The 26,827-nt window shown below is 36.4% G+C and overlaps 2 protein-coding genes across 2 annotated transcripts in view; one reads left to right on the plus strand and one right to left on the minus strand.

Annotated features, from left to right (window-relative positions):
* Nucleotides 1-26,827, minus strand: part of LOC122710226 (centromere protein P) — a 225,125-nt gene that overhangs the window by 84,675 nt on the left and 113,623 nt on the right. The window lies entirely within an intron of this gene.
* On the plus strand, nucleotides 637-26,621 carry ASPN (asporin). The gene is made up of 8 exons (XM_043927881.1): nucleotides 637-889; nucleotides 7,674-7,940; nucleotides 10,493-10,605; nucleotides 14,807-15,020; nucleotides 16,022-16,132; nucleotides 22,126-22,219; nucleotides 22,813-22,951; nucleotides 25,316-26,621. Exons 2-8 carry the CDS (start codon nucleotides 7,697-7,699, stop codon nucleotides 25,511-25,513), a joined length of 1,113 nt encoding a protein of 370 aa, XP_043783816.1. The 5' UTR covers nucleotides 637-889; nucleotides 7,674-7,696; the 3' UTR covers nucleotides 25,514-26,621.

Consider the following 26,827-nt stretch of genomic DNA (forward strand, 5'->3'; position numbering starts at 1 on the left):
AAGTCCTTGAAGGATGGTCTCTTAATTGATGTGAATTGGGCATTCTTTCAGGGTGACAGAGAATGTTGCTTTCCTGCTTCCACATCCTCCCTAAATGCTATGTGGTCATAGGTGATATTCTCTTGAAAAGGGAAAGTCCAAGGAGGCATCACCTGTATCCTTGAGTCTATGTTTGTATCACAGTATAAAGGCTAGAAGGATTTTATAGGGCCTGGTTTACAGTTCCACTGACATGCCTATGGCAGGAGTAAAAGCTTTTAAAGAAAATCTTGAGACATATGCTTGTAATAGTTTCAGTCACCAGAAGAAAATTAAGAGCATGGCTCCTTTCTTAGGTACATCTGGAGATTGGGTTTACATTTCAATAATGTACTCTTTCAGTACCCCTTTCTAAAATTGATAAATATTTTGTTAGTCTATATAGAGTGAGTTTTAAATCTGTAATGTATAAGTATTCATTCATTTAAGAATTTCATAATGTATTTTTTTCAAATCAGGTATTTCTTGAATGACTTTGACTGTACTTTCAATGGCCAGTTGCCATGAATTATTAGACTCTTTTTTTTTTTTTCTTCAGAATCTTCCAGTAGACGTCTAGAGTTTAGCTAGAAGTCTTGGCTATGATACAAACAGTGATGGAAAACACATGAGCAGTAACAAGTTTTAATCTCGCTTCTCAGTACTAACATGGGCTAATCTGTGGAAGCAGCTTATTCCAGTGTCACCCAGGGTGCAGCTACACCAGGCTCTGTAGAAGGGTGTTTTTCTTTTAAATGTAATACCTTCTCATATTTTCTTCTTAAACAGTAGCTGAGGACATTTACGTTATAGATTTGTAGTACATGGTGGAAAATTCTACTTTCAAGAGGACTTACTCTCTTCTTACAAGGTATGTTTTCATGTCTTTTCTTCATGCACTAGTGTACAATTGTCTTAGTCAATACTAAGAGGACATTAATGTTATTAACATAAATGCCTATAAATTATATAATATAGTTTAAAGTTTATCTGTATAATTTCTTAAAAAAACAGCACTTAGATACATATGTACTATTACTCTAGCTTTTATGTTTTATATATAATGGATTTACTTTCAACATAGCTGTGACTTCTTAAAACAGCTAGATGATAACCTGTCATTATTCTTTACCATAAAAGTTAACATGATTTTTAAAATCATTTAAACAAATATTTTATGAATATGTTCTTTTAAGAAATAACATTAATGATAAAAAAGCTTGGGGATATTAAAAATACATTAAGTGAAAATAGTAAAAAAAATTTTTTTTCCAAAATGTGAAACTATGTTATTTTCTAAGGCATTTAAAAAACATATGAGTTATTCAAATGCTTTTACTAAACATGTGAATATTCATGTTTTTCCTTGATAAATGTCTTCCTTATTCTTATGTAATGAAATAGCACTGGACAGTTAAAATGGAGATTCATATAACTCTAAGAAAGAATATTTATCAGCCAAGTTTAATAAGCTCTATATTCAATATGAAAGATTAGAGACTTCACAAAATCCAGTCAGAATGTAAAATAAAGATCCTGTATTCCCTCTCAAAGTGAATTCTTAAAAGGTTAAACAATGTATTTGATACCCCACTCCCTCATAGTCTAACAGAGCAGTTCTCTTTCTTGTTAAATCTCCTTGGAGGTGTGGCAGCCATGAACAGTAGCCACATGGTACAGGACTAAGTCACAAAGCAATCTGAGGGAGTCTGTATGCCTTTAAAAATGAAGGATTACAAAATCTCACTAAGAATTGAGTTTTAAAAAAAAAAAAAAGTCCACCCACATATAAAAGCAATTTGATGTTTTTAGTATTTAGAAAAATAGGATACTGGTGGAAAGAAGATGGGATATGCAGTCTTCTGTTACAACTACTATATTAAAAAAAGAATATTCGGATATCTGACCTGAGGTTTGAGACAGAACAGATTAATTTTACAAGCACAAGTTTTAAGGAAGCATAGGAAAAATTAGAAAAATGAAGAGGTAGGAGTTTTTTGTTTTTAAAGGCAGCTAGATTGCTGGATGTATTGAAAAACTGATGAAGGACAAAATGTATAAAGGGAAAAGCAGCCAGCAAGTTCTTCAATCAGCTGCTATTTATACTTTTGAGGTAAAGTTAATTCTTTCTTTAAGGAAATCATAGGCTTTACAAGTATCTGTTTCCATGACCAAAAGGTACTGTGAGTAAGTTTCCAAATGCATGTTTGGATGTTTAACTTAACTTGTTCACTTACAAGTACCTTGATGACAGCTGAATTTAGTCTGGATTCCTTTTGTGAATACACAAAAAATGGTATATCACATTTACATACTGAAAACTATTATTGGTTCATGTGAATTGATAGGAACATTTCAGCCAGGCAGACCTTTAAGGATAGAATTTAAAAGCACAGTGATTTATTTTCCTAATAATAGTGTCTGAGAGGAAATACCATTTCACTTACACAGATTTTCCATTCTAAGTTTGTGGAACATTTAAGCAGAAAATAGGAGCTTATGTAAATTCAGAAAGACACTTCTTAGCTACAATTCCAATCCTAAGAACTTGGCCAAACCTCTTGCCCCATTCTCTCTGAGGAGAGTCTGGTTACTGTCTGGAAGTCACTGTGAGAGTAAGACCCATTTAGAGGAGGCTAAGCAGAAGGGTGGATAATGCAGGAATGAGGAGGCCAGCTTCAGGTTCTTCCACTTTAAAAAAGGGCATGGCAGCAAAGTCTCAAAGGCCTCTCCTGGCTCTAATATGTTATGGCTTAGTAATAACAGCAGTAGCATTGAAATAATATTTCAAATACTACTCAGAGAAACTTGAAACCAAAATTCAAAGCTTTTGATGACTAGGAAACTCTGGCAAAACTTGTTTAAATCAGGGAAATACTAAGTTTTCTTGAGAACAAGACATAAACACTTTAAAAGATTTTAAAAATAACAATCTAAATGCCAAAACTAAACAAATAAGAGCTTGATCCATATTAATATTTTGATCCAAAATCTCAAAATAAGATAAACAACTAAAAGGCACATCACTTAAATGAGAAACAATGTTCTCTACACTACACACTGAACAGAAAAACACTACTGTTTAGTGTTCCCTCTTGGACATTCCAGTGTTTTCCTACTGATAAAAACTGCTTAACTAGAATAGGGAGAGGTTTAGGGTCTGTAATCACTTCTTTTTATCAAGGCTTTGTCATTTCAAATGAAGGGAATAACTGGTAAATTCCTCATGGAATCAAGGTTCTCCTGACTTCTCTTTTCAAGTAACCAGGATAAGAGAATGCAAAAAGATCCGATTAATTTCATATGACTAATAGGAGACAGAAGGAGCACAGAGAGAATACTGTGACAGAAGGTATTTTGGTCTCTGTAAAGAATTTCCTGTCAACCACAGATGGACAACAGCGGGACTGGACGCCTCTTGAGGAGGTGAGCTCCCTGAGTCCTCTCACTGGAGTCATGCAATCAGAGAGTGGGCACGCCATCTGGTCCACAATGTTCTGGAGGAAACTTCAACACTAGGAGGGAGCTTCAGCGAAATGACATTTCCTGCTTCCGCATGTCTCCTCTCTCACTCACAAGGGAAGGGTCCAGGAAGGCATGGCAGGTGGCTGCCCCCACCAGCCAGCCAAAGGAAAGCTTCCCAACTACCACAGAGGGGCCACTGCCTCATCTAGCAAGCCAGAGTTGCCATCTCATCTAAGGCAGGGAGGATCTCATGTAGCTCATCAGTTTAAGAAGAAGAGAGGAAAGTAAACTGATTGATGCTCCTTCTGACTCCGCAAGCAGGCTGATCGAAAGCCCATTGGGAGAGACGTGGAAGAGAAACAAGCCCCCACCCCCACTTCATGCCTGGCTTCCTTCCTCTCCTTCACCTGCACACCACCCTTCTGCGCGTCATTCCGGCTCTGCTCCTCACACCAGCATCCCTCTAAGTCTGTCACAACTGCTTTTCTCTTCCTCATCCCAGCCTGCATCCCGCTCCAGGGCTCTTCTACGTCACAGGGCAACATGAGTGCAGCGGGAAATCGGGCTTGCAGGAACGAAGGCAAGTCCTTGGCCTGCTGCCAGGTTACAGGGAAAGGCCAAGACGTGGTATGGCTTCCCACTTTGGATCTCTAACATATTCCTCTTGTTACATGTATTTTTTTTTTTTTAAAGTTTTCTGGTTTTCTTAGGTCTATATTTCTGGGATACTATACGTTAGATTTTTCTGGTTTAGACAGGGAAACTACAACCTATTTATCTCTAAGTTTCTACCAAAAAACCCCACAAAAAACAAAAACCAATGAAACTCAAACAACCAATCAACTAAAAAATAACCTTATTAAAATTCTTCTGCCTCCCATGGACCAGAGTAAATAGTGCTAGCCCTACCAAAAATTGTAGCTCCAAACTATTTTGAAGCATTGTTGGCTGACTTTTGAGGGGGTAGTATATGGGAAACCTTTAACTGTACTGTCTAATGATATAGAAGTGGTAAGAAAAGGCAAAAGTATATAGGGGACCAGAGCAAAGACAATTTTGTTGCAGACTGCTATTTAAAATACTTAAAAAGCAAAATAATAATTTACAAAATATGCACCATAGGCAAGAAAATAACCTTTAACTCATAATCCCACTATCCCTTTTATTAGGTTTGTATATTCTATTTCAACCATTTTTTTGTGTATGTATATTTTATTGATATCTTTACTTCTATTGGTCTTAAACAGTAAACTGAAGGTTATGAGGAGTACAGAGACTTATGGCGAAGAATTTTACTTTCAGAGTCTGTGAACCACACATCTGGAGATTCTTCCAAACATTAGAGTAACAGTGTACACAGCTGGCACTGACCACCTGCAGTTTAGTTCCATTTACTAACTTGAGCATTTAGTTTTTACTTTTTCTATTAGTGCACCTGCCATTTAAGCATTCACTTTTAGAATAATTCCACACTTACCCGAGAGTAGGGGATTAGAAGGTATGTTTTTGCTTTTTGAGCAAGGAAGCGTGGGAGAAGTGCATAGGGAGAGACATGTCCATTGAAAGCATCCAAATGCGTTCTACTTCAAGGATTCTGTATGTGTGCCTAGTACATAGTGGGTACTGATAAATGCCCAACGAAAAACTCAGCAACCTCAAAGAAAGCTAGAGACGGGACATCAAATGACAGCTAATGCCTTCACCACCACTAACTTCTCCACCAAGGTCAAACAAGGCTGGGGCAGCTATGGACCTAGAAGACAGAGCTGCAGTGCAGAACAATCTTAAAGAATAAACTGGTACTAGGGACAAGCTTTGGTTTTGATAAGGACCAAAAGCTAAATTAGCTCAAGAATGAGAATTTTAGAAATCAAGACAAGGCAGGGCACCAAGCATTAAGGAGCCAGGAACCACAGAGAAACCTGTGGTCAAGAAACATAATGGAGCAAAGCGAGGCAGGCAGCCAAGAAGCAGAAACAGTGTCCCAAAAAATGATGTTGGAAATGAAGCCCAGCTGACCATAACCAGGTGCCGGTGCCAGGATTCCAGGGTGACTGGAATGGTAACCTGCTGACAGAAGCTGCTGGGCCTTGAGTTGCCAGAACAATTTCTTTCTGTACTATACAAATCTGACTACCCAGCCACCCTCATTTCCACCCTCTGAAAGCTGTGAGTGCACTCCTTTATGCAGAGATGTATACTGAATAGCAATGTGTGGACTGGCTGGAAAGGAAGAGATGACAGAAATCACTAGCTAAAAGGAGATAAAAGAGAGTGCTCCCGTGTGGGCTGCAGCAGAGGATGCAAGGATGTGTCAGAACACATGAGCTCTAACTCTAGTTCTAGTTCAGTTTGGTCATGTGGTCTTGGGGAAGTCACTGAAGCTCTTTGTACTTCCCATTCCTCCTGGTTAATCTGACAGATGTATCTAGAATAAACTGAATTGACAATTCCACAAGGCAGTGCAGAGATGGGAGGGCAGAATTGCTCCTGAAGTGGGATTCAGAATAAGGTTATAAAAATAAAAAAGTTTTTTACTGTTCTGTGTCCTATATTCTCCCTTACCTAGGACAACTGAGTGTGAGTTATCACAGGGAAATCTGACAAGGCTGGTGATGTCCACTGGGCAAAATGTGCATATTGCCGTATAGGTTTCTAAGAGTTAAATAATGTTGATTATCAGGTTAATCACTGATGACAGTAGGGTTTTTTTTTTTAATCTTCCTCTGATGATTAAAATATATACACATATATATGAATATTTTAATTAAATTAGTTAATTCCTTTCTGGTTTTCAAGTCCGGAAATAGCAAGGCGGTGGAGAGACATTAAACCTGACTTCTGGAAAATCGTAAGAAGCTGGCATAACTCAAGGATTCAGGGAGCCAGTCTTCCTGAGGTTGGGTCACTTCTAAGTGACTCTAGCAGTCCTCTGTGGCGAGGTGCTGTCTGATGCTCAGGCACAGCAGCCCAGCCACACTGCTGGGTGACCCGGCTGCGTATGGACTACCCCCTGCCAGGCTACAGCCTCACCGGTAGATTTATGTGCGGCCAACTGAACGCTCCAAAGGGAAGACAGGCCTAAGTCTGTTTTAGATGACATCATAATGGTTTTACTTTTTGAAAATTAACAAAAAAAAACCTGTATGTTTCACAGTTAATGGTTAAGAAACCACGAATAAACATACCTGCGGGAAGATCTGCCATCATACGACAACAAATCCTCAGAAGTGTCTCACTTGTACATTCCAGTTCTGTGTGGGCTTTAGAAAAATGCTAGTGATAGCACCCCCACCCCCTAAAAACTAAACAAAAGGAACTCAGTGGAACGATGAGTTGAGAAAGAATAGCCTGGACATCAGATGTTTTGGATAATGGAACAGATTGGAAGGAAGAAATCCAGTAACACTGTGGAAAAAGTAACTAACTCTGAGAATGAGGCTAGGGAGGCTGGTGGGAAAGAAGTTAAAGAAAATTTCCAGATGTACTAATGGGACATGAAGGATTTTACTTTAAAAGTGACATAGACATTAAGGCAATGGAAAGATTTTAAGAATAAAGGAATATGATAACCTGTTTTTTCTTTTTTTTTAAAAACCAAAACATTAGTTTCCCAGGTATAAATGTAGTTCTTATTGCTTAGTATAGAAACTGAAGAAAAAAGGACACGACTCTACAACCCAGATAATATCATCAATTAGGTATACTTGTGCCAGGATTTGTGTGTGTGTGTAAGTATACTACATATAGATTTTTTTTATATTTTCTTTCAAAAAACAGCATTTCTTATTTTTAAATATATTTGCAAATACTTTGTGAGGTCCAAAGTATTTCAAGGAATAAATACACCCTATTTTATTTTACTATTTCCCTTTAACCATTAGTATAATCTTAAATTATCTTTTGTTATTATATAATTCTGTGATGAACACCTTTATGCACATTAGAATTGTTTCTTGAGACTAGATGCCAAAAGTAGAATTACTAGATGAAAAAATAAAGATATTCATAAAGCATCCAATGCATATTGTTGCACTGCTTTCCAAAAACTTTTAATAAACTTACTCTCACATTACTAACAAATAAGAATGCCATTTCATTGTATTCTTGCCAGCCCTGAGAAATATATAGCAGCAGGAACTATATCTATTTAAACTTGAACTTAATCCTCAATGTCTACTTACTTCTAGACTGGTCCTCTACACAGGAAGACATGAAGGAGTATGTGCTTCTAGTGTTCTTGACTTTGTGCTCTGCCAAACCATTATTTCACCCTTCATACATGACACTGAAGAATATGATGCTGAAGGACATGGAAGACGAAGGTGACAGTGATGCTGACAACTCTCTCTTTCCAACAAGAGAGCCAGTTAACCCCTTCTTCCCATTTGATCTGTTTTCAACATGTCCATTTGGATGCCAATGCTATTCGAGAGTTGTACACTGTTCTGATCTAGGTAAGAACATACATCAATTTGTTTTGAAGAATGATGTTGTTATGATAAAATTTAAAGGATAGGGAAAGACCTCACTGAAATTTTAAAAATCAGCTAACTGTAAAGGAATTTTTTCATTTAAATTTTTGAAAAGTATAACAAACCCCAAAGTCCATCCAAACTTATTTTAAAAATCCAGAAAATCCAAGGGAAACACTGGAAATTTCATATACAGAACATTTCCTTCTCTTTTCAAATTTGAATCAGTACTTCACTTTAATTTCCTTCAGAGAGAATGGATGTCACTGCGGTTTCATCTTTTAGAGTGTCAACTGGTTTAAACTGTGCTTTCTAGCAAAATTCTATAATAACAAAGTAAGTTGTCTGTCCAAAACAATGAATAGGTTATAGAGTTTGTGAAATCTCTAATCTAGACATTTTAAAGACAATACTCTATGTGTTTTGAATGATTTGAGTTTAAAACTATCTAGAAAAGAAGTGGCTGAAATGCAAGTCACCTTCTAAAGTCTCTTAAAAATGTATAATTCTCTGCTGAGTATTTTATTATTTTAATACTTCTAATAAGAGTGCTGTCAAACAGAAGGGCATACTCAGGGAGAGGTGTAACAGGAATGCACACTGAAACTGTAGTCAGCTATTTCCAAAACACGGAATGACTCAGACCTGACCCACTGTAGGAAGCCAAAGGTATAGTTCACATTTCCCATACCGGACCTGGAGCTCATCAAGGCCACTTGGAGGGTATGTATGAGCAGACAATGCCTCTGTAAGCTTTAGATTCATTTCCCATGGTCACAGCATTTGTGGCAATATTTGAAACTTGTTACAGTGAATTCCAGAGACTTTAAAAATGTGTTATTATGGGATACAATGAGAAAGGTGAACAAAAACCATCCAGAAAAAGAGGATATTATTATCAGCTAGAATCACTGTGAAAGTCTTAATGGAATATACAGGCACATACCTTAAAATGACACGGCGCTGTTAGCAGCATAAACGTCACCTACCCCATGACCACGGAAAATGAAGCTTCCAAATTCATCAGAGGTAGGGTAAGGGAAGGTTTGTCAAAATTTATGTTACAGGTCCTGTCTGCAGAACCTCTGGCTTCCTACAAGACCTTCCACTTATTTTCTAAAATCAAAGTAATCTCCTAACAAAACTGCTGCTACCTTGGTAACCCATCAAATTACCCCCTTTTCCCTCTTTCCAACTATGTTAAACTTCTTCAAAGAATTGTCAATTTTAAAGTATAAAGGGGAAAGTATCGAGGGCTATCAAGTGGAATGTTGACATTCATAGTATTTTCTAATATTGAATTCTTCAATTTTCGGCTATTAAATATAATATTAATATTACTCATCAGGAGTCTAGCGGGCTACAGACCATGGGGTTACAAAGGAGTCAGACGTGACTTAGTGACTAAATGAAAACACTCTTCAGGAGTAAGGATGGCTCCACTAAAAGTGTAGTAATATCGGAAACTCACTTTAAAATACATAAAAAAGATAAATTGATGGATGGATGGACAGTAAGTATAGTACAGTAAAATGTTGATGGGAGAAAAAGGAATATTAGTTTTCACTGTAAAATTCTTTAAACTTTTCTGTATATTTAAATGTTTTAATAATAAAATATAGAGGAAAACCAAGAAGGCCCCATGCTCATCAAGCATAACATCATATGGAATGTCTAATAACAATCAGGGGTGCACATTTTCAGCCATTTAAGGAAAGCAAGGAAAGTAAGGAAGAAATGTACCACATACTGCTCCTGCTAATTTTCTGCTTCTTTAAGAAAGAAAAAACACATTTACATCTTTAAATAATTTAATTAGGGCTTCCCTGGTGGCTCAGATTGTAGAGAATCCATTTGCAATGTAGGAGACCCAGTTTTGATATTTCTGTCAGGAAGATCCCCTGGAGAAGGGAATGGCTACCCACTCCACTCTTGCCTGGAGAAGTCCATGGACAGAGGAGCCTGGCAGGCTACAGTCCATGGAGTCACAAACAGATGAATAAATTTTTGTAAATCAAATAATTTACAACTAATCAGAGGAGCTCATTATTAAAATAAATGGGTGGTAAGGTTTTTAGTAGTATACATGAAAATAAACTTATTTATCTATTTTCTAGGCATAACTTTCTACATATTGATGCTTTTTAAAATGATCAAAACCTACAGGCTCCAATTTAGCACTACGACTGCCTGAAAATCTACAAAGAATGTCAATATTCTTTAGTCAAAAGTGCATGAGCAGAATCTGTGCCTCCACTGGAGGTCTCCTCCTTGTAGTCATATTAGAGCACTTCAACTTAGCTCCATTTAATGTCACTATGACTGAACTGATAGCTAGACCTAGGAAGACACCTTGTAAAAATAAAGTTACTTGATAAGATCATTAGGCCATTCCAAAGACCAATGTTTTTGTCATCTGCTACACGTTAAGTCATCTACTATTTAATGGCAATCACGAATTTCTTAAAAAGCACACTTATATCAGCAGTCTTATCTTTAGGATATAACATGTACGCAATGTGTTTATTTCCCAGGTCTGTCCTCCGTCCCAAGCAACATTCCATTTGATACTCGATTGGTTGACCTTCAAAACAATAAAATTAAGGAAATCAAAGAAAATGACTTTAAAGGACTCACTTCACTTTATGTAAGAATACATGTTCATATTTTCAAATATTTAAGTGAAAATCTCTATCACTGCTACAACGATTACTTGTATTTGTTTTTGTATAAACAAGGCTTTATTTTCTCTGTGTGATGAATGACAAAATCCTATTATTTTGCATTGTTCTAGTTAATGAAAAATTATAGATTTAATTCAATTATTAATTTGATTCAACTGACATTTACTGAATAATAGACCATTGAAAGGCAGTGGGCTAAGAATTCAAGTAAATGGTCCTTAGATGAGATTATTTCGGTAATCACAGTCATTACACACTAAAATAATGAAACTATGATTATTTATAGCAACTTATTAATGTACAATGTAAGAAAAGCAGTATGCAAACCCACTGACTTAAGAAACCATAAAGCTCTAAGAGCAGCATGTGCAACACACATAATTGATTAAATATATCTATGTGGGTTTTTTTCTAGACTTCTGAAGATGAAAAAGAACTTTTCTTACTATACTGATTAATATTTTAGCTTTCTAAAATTTAAAAGATTATTATTTCTCTATTTAACATTTTGGGCCTCTAGATTTTAGCAGGTAAAATTTTGAATGCTATCTGAAATTCAGTTTGGGGGAAGAACCTGATTCCACACTGTCACAGACATGGGGTGTCATCTCTTCCCCTCAGAGTAATATTAGAGTGGAACAGCCTCTTTTTTGCACCAGGCTGTGGTGGTAAGGCAATACTGCTCTTCTAGGCTGTTTTCCCACATTCTCATGCTACGCTGGAGAGAAGAAAGTAAACCTGTTACCTGTAAGGCACTAAGAGGTGATGGGAGAGATATTATGACCATAGCAGTCTCTTGCTATGTAGCCATCCATGTAGCCCTGTTCTCTTCCTATGTCTGAGAGGCTTGAGGCCACCCTACCCACATGAACCCTGTTGAACCACCCTAGCAGGCAGGGAAAGACGACTACCAAATCCCATTACGAAACCAGTGCTTAAATGTCAGCTGGATGATTGTGTTCTAGACACCACGTGGGGTGTTTTACTCAACTCTCTTGCTAAATCCCCTTGGTAAGGCCTGGCAAGGATGGCACCCAGAGAAAGCCCAGGTCAACCCCTTGCGAAGCCATACTCTCCCTCGCACGCCTGGTGGCTGGGCTTGTGGAGCCTTGACTGTTCTTTTCCCTTTCAAATGTACGGTGCAGATTTGCTAGGGTTTCATACATAATAAAGTTTCTATGTTAAAAAGAAAAGAGCAAATAGAAGAACATATATATATCTTACAACTGAGGCCTCACGTAAACAGTCAGAAATAGCATAATAGGATCTGTCGAGTCTACCCGACTAACTCGAGTCTACAGAGACTTTTAAAGAATAGCAAGGCCATTATTTTGCCCTCAGATGTTGGAAATATAGTGAATGCTTCTACCACTTCTTCAACCTATATTTATCTATAAAACCACAATCATTAATGCCATATTTAATTCTGAATCAGTAAGTTTTTAATTTGTCACATCATTATTTTATTTTAGGAGTATTCCAGGGATTTAACCTACATGTACTCCAGTTATTCATTGAGAAATAAGAATTGAAAAGGCGTCAGGAGCTGTCTCAGGCCTCCTTGACTTTCTTTTAGTCAATTTTTAAACGGCATTGTATTGGAGTGTTCTGGAGTTCAGCAGTCCAAGGCCGAAATCTCGGCCTAACAGAATTAGAAACATTGGGAAACTGACTTACTTCTCTAAGTCTGACTTCTCTCAGTTGTAAAAGAAGTGTGATAATAGTATTGAATTCAGAATAGTTATTTAGATGAGTGAATGTATACAAGGTGCTCAGAGTCCAACTGTCAACTACTGCTGCTACCAGCTTAGTGTTTCTTGACTGGTCAATGCATGAATGTAAAGTACTTTTAAAAGCACACTTTATACTTAAATTGTTAGCATACTGTATATCAAAACACTTATTTAATTATAGCATCATCTACATGGCATTGGTCTTTAAAGAGAATTAAAATTACTTTTTTAGATATCCTATAAATTCTCTACATTATGTTTCAGCTGCTTGTTTGGCATTCTGATTCTTGCACAAAGAACAATGAAGCATTAGAGAGTAAGTGAGATCACTACACACACACACACACACACGCACATATTCCAAGCTCACTTCCAGCCTGTTTATACAGACACATTCATCATGAAGACTTATTGTCCCACCGCTGAAAGACTATACTTTTCTCATTCTCTGTCCTTACATATAACCACACTGTTTGGGGCTCTGTGACTGCTATGTTTGGAATTTTCATGTGAAAGCCAACATTGAAAGTACTGCTTAAATGGAGACACTGTGCTAACTCAATTTGCTGGGGCAGCATTTGAGGGTTAAAAATTCTTACCCCATTTTGTATTACTTATCCTTCCTTTTATGCAGTATGACAACTGCATGTCTTAACCAGAGGGAAAAAACAAACAAAACCCCATTTGTGATGGTTGGATCTAATTGAGGCCCACATTCCCTTTGGGGCTCCTGACAGTGGCAGCCCACAGGAAGTGCACACGAGAGGAAGAGCAAAGTATGGAGGGCAGAGGGGTGGGGGCAGGCAGGGGGGCAAATCACTTTTCTTCACTGTGTTCATTTCCTCATCACTAACAGGACAGAAATAATTTCCGTTACATTTACCTCATGGGGGTTGAGGGAGTTTGCCAAGCTGTTCAATCTTCCCTGTCCTCTCATTTTTTCAGTATAACCAAAGGAAAAGAGAACACATTCTAAATTTGGCAGCACACAGAAAGGAGTATATTTCACCAGTTGGTAACAAAATGTAGTTTAAATTCTTCTCAGTTTAACATTTTTTAGTTGAAATTATTACAATTAGTGATGTCTGAAAGAAGGGTAAGAAAAAGGAGATAGTAAAGGCCCACAGTGAAACCAGTAAACATGATAATAAAGGGACTTTAACTGCCAAAGTATTTGTATTTCTTCTGTGAAACAACAACAATGTAAATAACAGTATAAAGGCATATTAAGTCAGTCTGGAAACAAGGAAAATTATTGTAGAATGGTACTGGAGACAGAAGTCAAAAGGAAAGAATCTAGATCTGCTCCCTAAAAGAATGAGAGGATCCAGATTAGCAGAGAGGAATAAAAGGTTCTAGGAAAGCTAAACCCACCTGCCATTGCTCTTGGGAAACATTGAAAATTCTTTCTGCAAAATCTGGCATGTTTTGAAAATAGTTACTAGGTGACTGGCAAGCCCTGGTACCAAGGACTTTCCCAGTTTTGGTTCTAAAGTTCTGCGCCCCAGTAGATTCTAGGAATGCTAAACCACTTGCCATTGCCCTTGGGAAACATTGAAAATTCTTTCTGCAAAATCTGGCATGTTTTCAAAATAGTTATTAGGCGACTGGCAAGCCCTGGTACCAAGGACTTTACCAGTTTTGGTTCTGAAGTTCTGCACCCCAGTAGACTTAGATGGCTGTAGTCAGACCCTCAACATGTTATAAAGGGTTTGACTGTGGGTAACAGATTCAGGCTGGTATAAGTTCCTTCACTTTCTGGGGTTGTGTCTCTTCTGAAAAGTGTTGCCACGTTGCAACAAGAAATAGCCACAGAACTGAGAAGGGGTTGAGTCATTCCTCAGAACCTTCTACCACCTCCCCAATGTCTACAGTATGCCAGAATGCTAAGGGCACATTGTAGGAATTTATTCTTACAAGTCTCTATTCTGGAGAAAACAGTAAACATTAGTAAACAAGACAGAAATGAGGTTTTAAGAGTAGATAATATCATGCAAAAATGTATTTGGTGTTTACTGAACTGAATTTTGTAGAGTGAACAGATTTAAGATAAGATAAAGATAATACCATTCATTACTTCCATGAATTGAAATAGGAGAGGGGAAACTTAAACACGGAAACACCTCACCTACTCAAGATAAACCGAAGACATGAAACCAATTGTTAAAGCTTTGCACTGTTTCAACTCAGTGGCAAATGTGTGTGTGTGTGTGTGTGTGTGTGTGTGTGTGTGTGTGTATGCGTGTGCGCATGCATGCGCGAGTGTGTATTAGCTTAGATTGGACTGGAGAATTATTTATATGGTTAATAAAGTATATGAATGACACAATTTGCATTGATTTCCATGATTTCCAATCACTACTGAATATTGGTAATCAAATATTGGTAAATTAAATTCCTGATTTGGTACAACTTTTTATGCTTTATCTAGGCTTTGATTCTGAACAACAATAAGCTAACAAAGATTCACCCAAAAGCCTTTCTAACCACAAAGAAGTTGCGAAGGCTATATTTGTCCCACAATCAACTAAGTGAAATACCGCTTAATCTTCCCAAATCATTAGCAGAACTCAGAATTCATGACAATAAAGTTAAGAAAATACAAAAGGAAACATTCAAAGGAATGAATGCTTTACATGTTCTAGGTAAGTTTTTGCCAATAAATGGAACATTTTGAAATTATATGCAATACGCAGATATAGAAATCTTTATCATCATTAAACTTAGGACTGATAATTTCTAAAATTAATTGTTTGAATCTAATAAGTTTTACCTAGATAAACCATTCATAAATCAATTAAAGTATCAAACAAAATTTATGGCACTTAAAGAAATATTTTATACATAAATACACATGTACTCTAAAGAATTCCCTAATATGGTTTCTATTTTCTGATTGTACCTTAACTGGTGAATATTTGTTATTCTTATTTAATTTAAAGATATCATTTTAAATGTAAAAACTACTCAAATATAACCTACAAAATTAATTGAGATATTATTTAGAATGTACAGCTAACTTTTATTTCTTTAAGATTATTGAGCTATGGCATTTTTACTATATACTTTAAATTTTACACACTATTTTACTTCTAACACCCATGGTATAACCATGCCATCTTCCCCCACAATATCTATTCAAAATTCCTAACCAATATTCTCATTCATTTACTCATTTAATTCAACCAAGTGCCAGATACTTACCAAATAGCTTCACTATCTGGTACTTCCTCAGTTATATTTCTGTTAACAAATAATTTTTAATTGACTTGCAATTTTAAAAGTTTAAGTAGGTGACAAATAAATGTACACTGGAAAACACAAAGGTTTTGAATTATATGAATGGTGGTCTTTCTTCCTAAGGTAATATTACTGTAACAAAATCTTGATCATGCTCATGGTTGGAAAAGAATAAGTAAGTTATTGATTTAGTAATTCAAAGCAAAAGAGTAAAGCTTTTATACAGTCCAGCCTATGTAATACAAAGAATTCTGTCATCTGAGACCGCCAGAAACAGATACACTGAGCAAAGAAGAGTCTGAACAATAATGCTCACACTTCTAGGGACATGCATCTCTGTATTCTGAGTTTCCTTCATATACAACATATGTGTGCTAAATTTTAATTCCACCCCCCCCCCCCACAGAAATGAGTGCAAACCCTCTGGATAACAATGGGATTGAACCAGGGGCATTTGAAGGGGTAACAGTGTTCCATATCAGAATTGCAGAAGCAAAACTGACCTCAATTCCAAAAGGTTTGTATTTATATAGTACTTTTTAAACTGTCATCTTAAAATGACTATTAAATGTAATGCTATAAACACTGTCAAAACCACAGAATTCTTTTAAACCAGTATATCTGGTCAGTATAGTACAAAATTTAGTGTTTTCTCATGTACACAAAAAGAACCATATGTAGAGTTTTTTGGTTTTTTTTTTTTTCTTTTTTTGACAGTATGAAACCAGAATCTATATTCCCAGGGAGAATAAAACTTAAGAAGCAATGAACTTTTTATTTTCTCTTTCCTGACATTTACTCATCTATACCTGTTATTCTGTGAAGTGTCTCAGAGAGGTGAGAATTCTGTAGAGAAGAAAGCAGAGGGAAATGCTCGGGGTCAGAGACCTTTCTCCAGGCTTGTAGCAGGAGTTCAGGGTGGGAATTGTGAGGAGAGGCTGGCGGATGCTGGCTGTGGCAGGGGTGGGTGTATACTCTGGGCAAGGAACACTACACCTCATTTTTTTTTACAGCCGAGCTATGTACATTAACAGGCTAATGCACAGCAAAGTCTGAAGACAATGTTGGGCACATGCTAAACACTTTTACAAGAGAGACATGACCGGTACCAGAATGAGCACCATGTTCTTTATCATGTCACCTGAAGCTGGTGCCTCAAAGTAACATGGTTCTTAAGTTTGCCACAGGACCCATTTTCTAAAGCATTACTTACAAGATTCCCAAAGTGAAGTGAAGTGAAGTGAAGTGAAGTTGCTCAGTCGTGTTTGACTCTGCGACCCCATGTACTGTAGCCCAGGCTCCTCTGTCCATGGAATTTTCCAGGCAAGAGTACTAGAGTGGGTTGCCATTTCCTTCTCCAGGGGATCTTCCCAACCCAGGGATCGAACCTGGGTCTCCCACACTGCAGGCAGATGCTTTACCATCTGAGCCACCAGGGAAGCCCAACTGATGACTAACTAGATAGGATTTACCTTTCTCCAAGCCCATACTTAAAGTCTCACCTTCTTCCCCCTTGACAAAGTCTCTATCCTATGCTAATACCTGGATCAGAAATAACCCCTATGATTAATAACACATTTTCCTTTCAAACAGCCCTGTCTTTCAATATCCACAGTAAAATCAACAATAATCTTTTTTTTCCTTCTACTGTATCATTAACTCCTTTTCTATATTACTCAGCAGATCCAGATGAACAAAACAAACATAAGCTGATAATTTAAAAAATCAAGCAAAGCTGCTATTACTGATCTTTCATTTCATCTAAAGTAAAAGTGGAAAGACAATTTCATTTAGTATAGGAAAAATCAGTTTAGTTCAGAACTTACACAATTAAAAACCTTAATTTAGTTTTCAAGATGGCAGTTTTTCTACAAGAAAGCTAAAATATTACATTTACCATCTAACCTTTAGAACAACAAAAATACACACTCTACCTAACAAGTTAAATAAAATCACTTTCATAAGTTGGAAGCTGACACAGACGGTAAGAGGATGTACTAGAGCAGAAGAGCAGGGTACCACCCCAGAGCTGTGGCTCACAGGTCTTGCAGTTATCATCACTTTTTATATTTATATTAGCAGTTTTCTTATACTACAAAACATGCTGAGAGTAATTCTCTTCAAGTTTCAAAGTGTATCTTTATTTTTTTTTTCAAAGTGTATCTTTAAATGAAGTTTTAACTCCTTATGAAGTTCTCAAGATTTTTCCAAAGTCTAAAGGAACATTGTATATCTTTAGAAATTTAAATTTCAAATCTCTAATAAATTTACATAACTACTCCTTTAAGATCCTTAATAGGTGAGAGTCGCTTAGTTGTGTCTGACTCTTTGCAATCCCATAGACTATACAGTCCATGGGATTATCCAGGCCAGAATCCTGGAGTGGGTAGCCTTTCCCTTCTCCAGGGAATCTTCCCAACCCAGGGATCAAACCCAGGTCTCCTGCATTGCAGGTAGATTCTTTACCAGCTGAGCCACAAGGGAAGCTTATGACATTCAAAAGACAGTTTTTTGTTTTCATGTGTTTTTGCTCAAATGTTGAGGTTGACTGCCTAAATGTTATAATTCAATCATCACTACTCATTGCAACAGTCACCCTGTTGCAATTAGGCAGAGGTCCAGAGGTCTTACTAGACCTGACAACATAAGATGAATGAAAAGTGATTTTCCTTGTCTCCAGTGGTTAAGATTTCACCTTACAAGGCAAGGGGTGCAGGTTCGATCCCTGGTTGTGGAGCTAAGATGCCAGATGCCTTGTAGTCAAAAAAACAAAACATAAAACAGAAGTAATGTTAATTATAAAGGCTTTAAAAATAAAAATGGCCATACCAAAAAAAAAAAAAAGAAGTAGACTGAAAACTGTTTTTCCTTCATATTCAACTGGAAAATTTTGTTACATAATGGAACAAAAGCGGAAGAGAGACCTGCTTGACTATAGAGTAGATACAGAAATATCCTACGTTGGTGCAAAAGTAATTGTGCTTTCATATTGTTAATCTTAATTCATTATAACTAGGCTCAAACACATCTTTATTAATCAAAATAGGAACCATTACAATCTACACATTTTCTGCCAACAAGAAATAAGTTTGTTTACGGCTGTAGTATAAAAATCCGTTCTTTAGGATTCGACGAACACTTGGAAAGCATTTTCTGTATCCTGCTGGTTGTGGAAGCATTTTCCCTGCAAAAAGCTGTCGAGATGTTTGAAGAATTGGTAGTCGATTGACGAGAGGTCAGGTAAATATGGAAGATGAAGCAAAACTTTGGAGCCCAAGTAGATCAATTTTGAAGTGACGGTTGTGTGACATGCAGTTGGGCATTGTCATGAAGAATCTGGTCCATTCTATTGCCCAAGGCCAGCTGCAGGTGTTGCAGTTTTCTATGCATCTCATCAGTTTGCTGAGCATACTTCTCAGATGTAATGGTTTTTCTGGTATTCAGAAAACTATAGTGGATCAGACTGGCAGCAGACCACAAATAGTGACCATGACACTTTTCTGGTGCAAATTTGGATTTGAGAAGAGCTTTGGAGATTCTTCTCAGTCCAACCACTGAGCTGGTTGTCGCTGGTTGTCATATAAAATCCACTTTTCATCACATGTCACCATCTAATTGAGAAACGACTCGTCGTTTTTGCATAGAATAAGAGAAGATAGCACTTCAAAACAATGATTTTTTTGGTTTTCGGTCAGTTCGTGAGGCAGTCGCTTACTAAGCTTTTTCACATTTCCTATTTGCTTCAAATGCCGCATGATCCCAGAATGGTCAATGTTGAGTTCTTTGGCAACTTCTCTTTTAGTTGTAAGAGGATCAGCTTCGAGAATTGCTCTCAATTGGTCACTGTCAACTTCTGATGGCCAGCCACTACACTTTCCATTTTCAAGGCTCTTGTCTTCTTTGCAAAACTTCTTGAACCACCACTGCACTTTACCTTTGCTAGCAGTTCCTCGGCCAAATGAGTTGTTGATGTTGCGAGTTGTCTACGCTGCTTTACAACCAATTTTGAACTCAAATAAGAAAATCGCTTGAATTTGCTTTTTGTCTAACATTATTTCCATACTATAAAATAAATATAAAATAAACAAGTAATGTCATTAGCAAAAAAACATAAAGCAGTTTTATGTTTTTACATGTGAGTATAGTCATTTCTTAAATATGAGTAAGTTCAACTGATCAGAATTCAAGAAATTAGAATGCTCTCAGTTTAGAATTATTTTCTGCTAATTTATTTATTTTTAAAAATAAAAGTACATTATAAAATCAATATAAATTCAGCCATGATGAATATTGCTATTCATAAGGATGTGTCAATTATCTTTAACAGTCTTAATGCTAATAAAGTAAGGAAATGTTTTAGCAAGAATTGAAAAAAAGAATGTATTTCCTAGCTAGGAAACAAGAAATTTTGATTGAAAAATAATACATTATGTGTAGGATTAATGAAATGACGAGGTCTGACTGAATGTTCTGGTTAGTCTCTTTCAGTCCAGCTTCAGTTAATATGGAGAGAGCTGGGGTCAGAAATGCAGTGAATCAAACATATCAAACAAAGGAAAAAAATTCTTGTGTTTATGCTGTTCGGTCTCTAAGTCTTGTCCGACTCTTTGCAACCCCATGGACTGCAGTACACCAGGCTTTCTTTGCCTTCACTATCACCCAGAGTTTGCTCAAACTCATGTCCATTGAGTCGGTGACACCATCCAACCACCTCATCCTCTGTTGTCTCCTTTTCCTCCTGCCCTCAGTCTTTCCCAGCATCAGGGTCTTTTCCAAGGAATCCTCTCTTCAAATCAGGTGGCCAAAGTATTAGAGCTTCAGCTTCAGTGAATATTCAATGAATATTCAGGGTTGATTTCCTTTAGGAATGACTGGTCTGATCTCCTTGCTGTCCAAGGCACTCTCAAGACGTTCTCCAGTACCACAATTCGATAGCATCAATCCTTTGGTGCTCAGCCTTCTTTATGGTCCAACTCACATCTGTACATGACTACTGGAAAAACCATAGCTTTGACTATACAGACCTTTGTTGGCAAAGTGACGTCTTGGCTTTTTAACATGCTATCTAGGTTTGTCATAGCTTTTCTTCTAAGGAGTAAGCATCTTTTAATTCTGTGGCTGCAGTAACTGACCGCTATGATTTTGGAGCCCAGGAAAATAATGATATAAAAAAAAATTTCATCTGGACTTCCCCAGCAGTCCAGTGGTTAAGACTCCACCATCCAATCAATGCAGGATGCACAGGTTTGATCCCTGGTTGGGGAACTAAGGTCCCCAATTACTAGCTGAAGGATGTGGTCAAAAATTAGAAAAAAAATTCATTGGTCACCTCTGGGTACTGTACCAATTCATTACTTTAATGAAATCAAACATTTATGCTGCTTTTTCTATAAAAACTGTATTATAAAGTAACTAAACAGTAAATGAAGGAAAATTCTTTAGAGAAGAATCTCACCTAATAAATGCATAATGAACGATTAAATCAGAAAATCACCATTTTCCAATTGTTAATGAAATAATAAATCTAAGTAGCAGTAATCAATGAATGAGCGTGAAGACTATCAGATGAAAGAATAATTTACTGAATCTAATCTGGTCTCTAGATCTAACTACTCAGTTCAGTTCAGTTGCTCAGTCATGACTGACTCTTTGCGACCCCATGAACCGCAGCACGCCAGGCCTCCCTGTCCACCAACTCCCAGAGTCCACCCAAATCCATGTCCATTGAGTCGGTGATGCCATCCAACCATCTCATCCTCTGTCATCCCCTTCTCCTGCCCTCAATCTTTCCCAGCATCAGGGTCTTTTCAAATGAGTCAGCTCTTCTACTAGGTAATAAGAAATAAAGGGCCTCGATGGAGGCCATTAGCCCAATCTACAAATGAGTATCTCAAACAATTTAATATCTGAAACAAATCAATAGAAGGAGAAAGAGGAGGTAGTATGTAACAGAAGAAGAGATTTAAAGAGATACAAGACTCAAATATACTCTGTACACTTTATTTGGATTCTGACCTGAACAAATCAACTGTAAAATAATACACTTGAGGTTATTAGGGAAATGATTATTAGATGATAGGAAAGAATTATTGCTAATTTTGTTAGACGTGATACAGACATGATGATTATGTAAGGGGAAAAAAAAGATGACCTTGTGGGGTTAGAGATGTCTAGTGTTTACAAGTGAAATGACATTATATATGAAATTTGATTTTAAGTACTCTAGTAAAAAAAAAATTAATAAAAACAAATCGATAACAAATAACTACTAAAGTAAATGAAACAAAATTGGAAAAATGGAGATAATTGTTGAAGCCAAGCAACCAGCAAGGTATCTCATAATTCTAGTTTCTATTTTTGTTTGAAATTTTCCATAATAATAATAATAATAAAAAGCAAAGCCCCCAAAACTGCCTAAGTCTATAATGTGAAACTTAACAAGTAAATAAATAATCAATAGGGCTTGGTCCTAGCCTGATCTAACATACATATTTCTTTTCTTATCATTAGACCTACCTTCAACTTTACTGGAGCTACATTTAGATTATAATAAAATTTCAGTTGTGGAACTTGAGGATTTTAAACGATACAAAGATCTGCAAAGGTAAACATTTCTCAAATCCTATCCAACTTGTAGGTGGTAGTCCGTATGATGACAATATTAATGAAACTTCTTAGAGAATATGTAGAGGGACACAATCAAAATTGAGGGAAAACTAGAATGGATTGCTATCATTCTGTCTCAGAAATGAAAAAGGGAATGAGTAAAAGGATACTTTCCAAATGTTCCTTTTGTTGCACATAGGTTAGAAAATTTTCTGACGTAGAAAGAAAGTGAAAGTGAAGTCGAGTCTGACTCTTTGCGAACCCATGGAATGTAGCCTACCAGGCTTCTCTGTCCATGGGGATTTTCCAGGCAAGAGTACTGGAGTGGGTTGCCATTTCCTTCTCCAGGGGATCTTCCCAACCCAGGGATCGAACTCTGGTCTCCTGCATTGCAAGCAGACGTTTTACCATCTGAGCCATCAGGGAAGCAGTAAAGGAGAGGGCTATTACATCCTGAAATAGGTTATTAAAAGAAAGCATGGAATACCTTTTTCTGAACATATATATAAATATTTCTAACTTAGTTGTGTTTTCAACTAATTGAATCATATCATCTGCTCAAGGGTTGATGCATTTTATTATCATTTTTAGGCTTGGTCTAGGAAACAACAGGATCACAGATATCGAAAATGGAAGTCTTGCTAACATACCACGTGTGAGAGAAATACACCTAGAAAACAACAAACTAAAAAAAGTGCCTTCAGGATTACAAGAGTTGAAATACCTCCAGGTAAAACATTCTACTTGTGTTCTGCAGATATTAATACTTTCCTTTGTTTTTATGTATCTGAAGCAAAGAAGCAAGTAGCTTCACACCCTAATGATCCTCCTAATACCCTAGTGACCCTCCAGATTATCCAACATGTTTTATGCAGCAAGAGTGTCAGAAGGCCAGTTTCTATTAAGGTATCAGCTAAAACACTCAGGAACCCGTTTGTAACCCTTGGTTTCTTCTGCTGAAACTGTCAAGGTCATTGCAGTGAAGGTGCTGACAGATAATTTCAGGTTTCTGGGGTGGCAATAACTATGTAAAGGCAGGACTGGTCAGGAGGAAATCAAGCAGGATTATATAACTTTTCATTCTGTAAACATTTTATGAAGGAAGAGCATGTGGATAAAGTCCCAGGTGTTTTCATTATCAATGTGGTGCCAGATTAGAAGTGTGTGTGCTTTTCAAAAAACTCAGGCCAGAATATATAATCAAGAGTCAGTGTTTGGAGCACTAAGGGCTCACATTTCTTGTTCTTCATTATTAGAAAAACTTTTCTGTCTAATCGGCAACTCTTGACTAGTCGAAAGGGGCCACAGACTTGTTGGAGAATCTGATAAAGCTTTAGATACTCCCAAGAAAAAATATGAAGAAAATCTTTTCACATAATTTTAGGAATTTTACAGATCTTCCTGATTTCCATCCATGGACCTCAAATTAAGCATCCCTACTTAATCTCACATCACCTTTAGTCCATTTTTCTTACATGCTTTCCTTGATATATTGTACAAGGTCCTCATCGTCCAAGGAAAAACACATTGAGAACAAAACTGGGTCTTGAGCCACTTGCTTCTACATTCCTTTCTAATTTTTCTTTAAATAAGCCTTGTTCGCTGCACAAAAAGAACCCTTTAGCCTAGAACCCATCAAAATGCATGTGACATTGGCAGGTGATAATCTGCCAATTAAGATTATGACTTCTGCTTTGATTTTTTTTTTTTTTCAAATGTTGTGTATAATCTCTTTTTTTTTTTTAAACAATGGGCACAAGTGGGGTCTTTCCTCCCTTAAGCTGTCCAGTCTTTGAGTACTTTACTCCACAACACTGATCCTAGATTCTGAGCATCTTAAGTCTATCCATACAATTGCTAGCATTAAAAAAATTAAACAGAATTATAACACAAATATAGTCATAAGGATACATTCAACGAACGTCCACAAAGCAAACACACCCATGTCCAGCACTGTTTTCCATTCCGAATGACGGCAGTGCTGTGGTAAACTACATCTTGCACTGCTGCTGAGCTGCTAGGAAACCATATAATGCATCTGCCACAAAGTCCCCAAGATTAATAGAGGGCAGCAGCGACTCCAACACAAAACGTAGAGGTTTTAGCAGTGCCTACAGTTCTCAGGACTGGCTCAGATCAATCTCACCAAAGCAAAATGCAGAGGTAACAAAAGCTAGAACTAGTATCCTAGTCTGCCAGCAAAAGGCTCCTTCTTTATAATATGCCAAAACATTGTTAGTTAAGTAGATTGCTTTTACTTCCTAGATATCTCAGTTGCCAAAAGAGTCCAAAGAAGGAATTTATAGGGCTATTAAAGGGAATGAAGGGAAGGTCTTATATTTTCCAATTTTTTTCTTAATAATTTAACAAGACATATACATAGCCTATAATATTGTATTTTGTCCATTGGTGCAAATAAAGATTCAACTATTGATGCCATATTACAGATATGTATTTAAGATGTCAATAGACATATTTTTCTATAAAACAAAAAAGTAGCTCTAGCTATACTTCTCTCCTTTGAACGCAGAAAATGCTAGCTAAAAATTCTTCACATCCATATTGTAAATCTAATTCTTAGAGCATTAAATTTCATTCTTCCACTCATTTCTGATACTTTAAAAACATATTATTGCATATGGTACTGAAATAACCCTACACACACACATCCATATATAAAAGTTGGGTATTACTATGCATAAAAGCAAAAATCTATTCCCATGTGGTAAGTCTACTGACTTACTGGACGACAGAAAACTTTCATCTATGTGTGTGTGTGAGTGTGTGTAAGTAGAGACAGGAAGAGAGAGACAGGGACAGGAGAGTGGCTTGTGCTGACCAGGCTGAGCTGGGCTTCGGCATGAGTACTACACCACACTTCACACATACAGCAATTTCTGCATAATACAGGAGCTTGAGTCTTTATAATAAATATTTAACAGGCATAAATGAGCACATATATTTTAAGCAAAATATGTCCAGATCAGTTCAAAACAGAGACAAAGCCATGAACAAATGCTGACTACAAACAGAATATCTTCTTTTTTACATTTATCATGAATTTTTAATCCATTCTTTCCCCCTATTACAACAGATAATCTTTCTTCATTCTAATTCAATTACAAAAGTGGGAGTGAATGATTTCTGTCCAACAGTGCCAAAGATGAAGAAATCTTTATACAGTGCAATAAGTTTATCCAACAACCCGGTGAAGTATTGGGAGGTACAACCTGCAACATTTCGTTGTGTTTTGAGCAGAATGAGTGTTCAGCTTGGGAACTTCAGAAAGTGATAATTAGTAATTAGTGGTATACATTTAATATAAAATTCAAAAATTGTTACATTTGGAATACTTGAACTCTATTAATAATGGTGGTACTATGCACCAATGCAAAAATCTATTCCCATGTGGTTAAGTCCACTGACTTATTGTACGACAATAAATTTCAACAGAATTTTGCAAAAACTATTGATACATCAGGATTAAAGGAAACAGGCATTTATTGCAGTTTCCTTTTACGTGTAAATGATTTTGCATAAATTTCATGCTGGAACGTTCTTTCTCAGTAACAAAAAATAAGACATTCAGTATTTAAAAAAAAAGACATTCAGTATTTAACACTTTGTTATCAAGTGCATTTAAAAAAGAACTGTACTGTAAATGGAATGCTTGACTTAGCAAAATTTGTGTTCTTTCATTTGCTATTTTCTTTCATTTGCTATTAGAAAAAGAAAATCAACAAGTCTGGTTATATAAAGAATACATTATACTATTCTTATTCTGTCTTTTTAAAAACTTGGGTATTAACTGTAATATTTCTAATAATGTTGAAGTATGGTTTGATATAATCTTATTCAAATTCTCACATCTTCAAGACTTACTGTCTTTATGTTTAAAACTTCTTTATAATCAAGTCTTCAGTAAGTGTTTATTACCAAGTCAAACAGATACCATTCATACAGATGTTTTTCAAGCTGTAGCACATACTTTTTAATTATAACCTGATTATAAACTCTCTATAGAAATGCATAGTGAGTGTTTATATAAAATCTCACTTTTTTTTATTATTACAGTTATTATAAGCTTTTAACAGTGTGTCAATTGTTAGGTTATATAACACTGTCACTTCAAAGCTAACGAATATTTTCAAGATGTCCCTTTGTAAGACCTTGGTTGGAAGAGACTGGATACTACCAACTCTACACCAAACAGTCTCCTTAAATATGCACAGACTGGATAACTCTGAAGAAAACATCTTGTATAACTGAATAGGCAGAGCATTAAATAGAAACTAGCTCTGTATAAAAATTAACAGCACTTACATATGTATTTTTTGGTGTTCAACATAAATAAAACTAAAAAAATAAGGAAAACATTAAAATATTGGCTTGAAATAAAATATTTGTGCTTTGGTTTTTCTTCCCCCCACCCAGAAACATAAACTATTTTTCATAAAACTCTTGTATGTAACACTTTTAATACAGTGTTAATGCTTATTCTTAATAATAGTATTGAAACAACCCAAATCATACCTGTGCTATGGGAGCTAATCACCTTTATAGTAAACTACCTCAAAAACTAGACTTCAAATAATTTTGGGGAGAG

This window comes from Cervus elaphus, chromosome 16, assembly GCF_910594005.1.
Source record: "Cervus elaphus chromosome 16, mCerEla1.1, whole genome shotgun sequence".
Taxonomy (NCBI): Eukaryota; Metazoa; Chordata; class Mammalia; order Artiodactyla; family Cervidae; genus Cervus; species Cervus elaphus.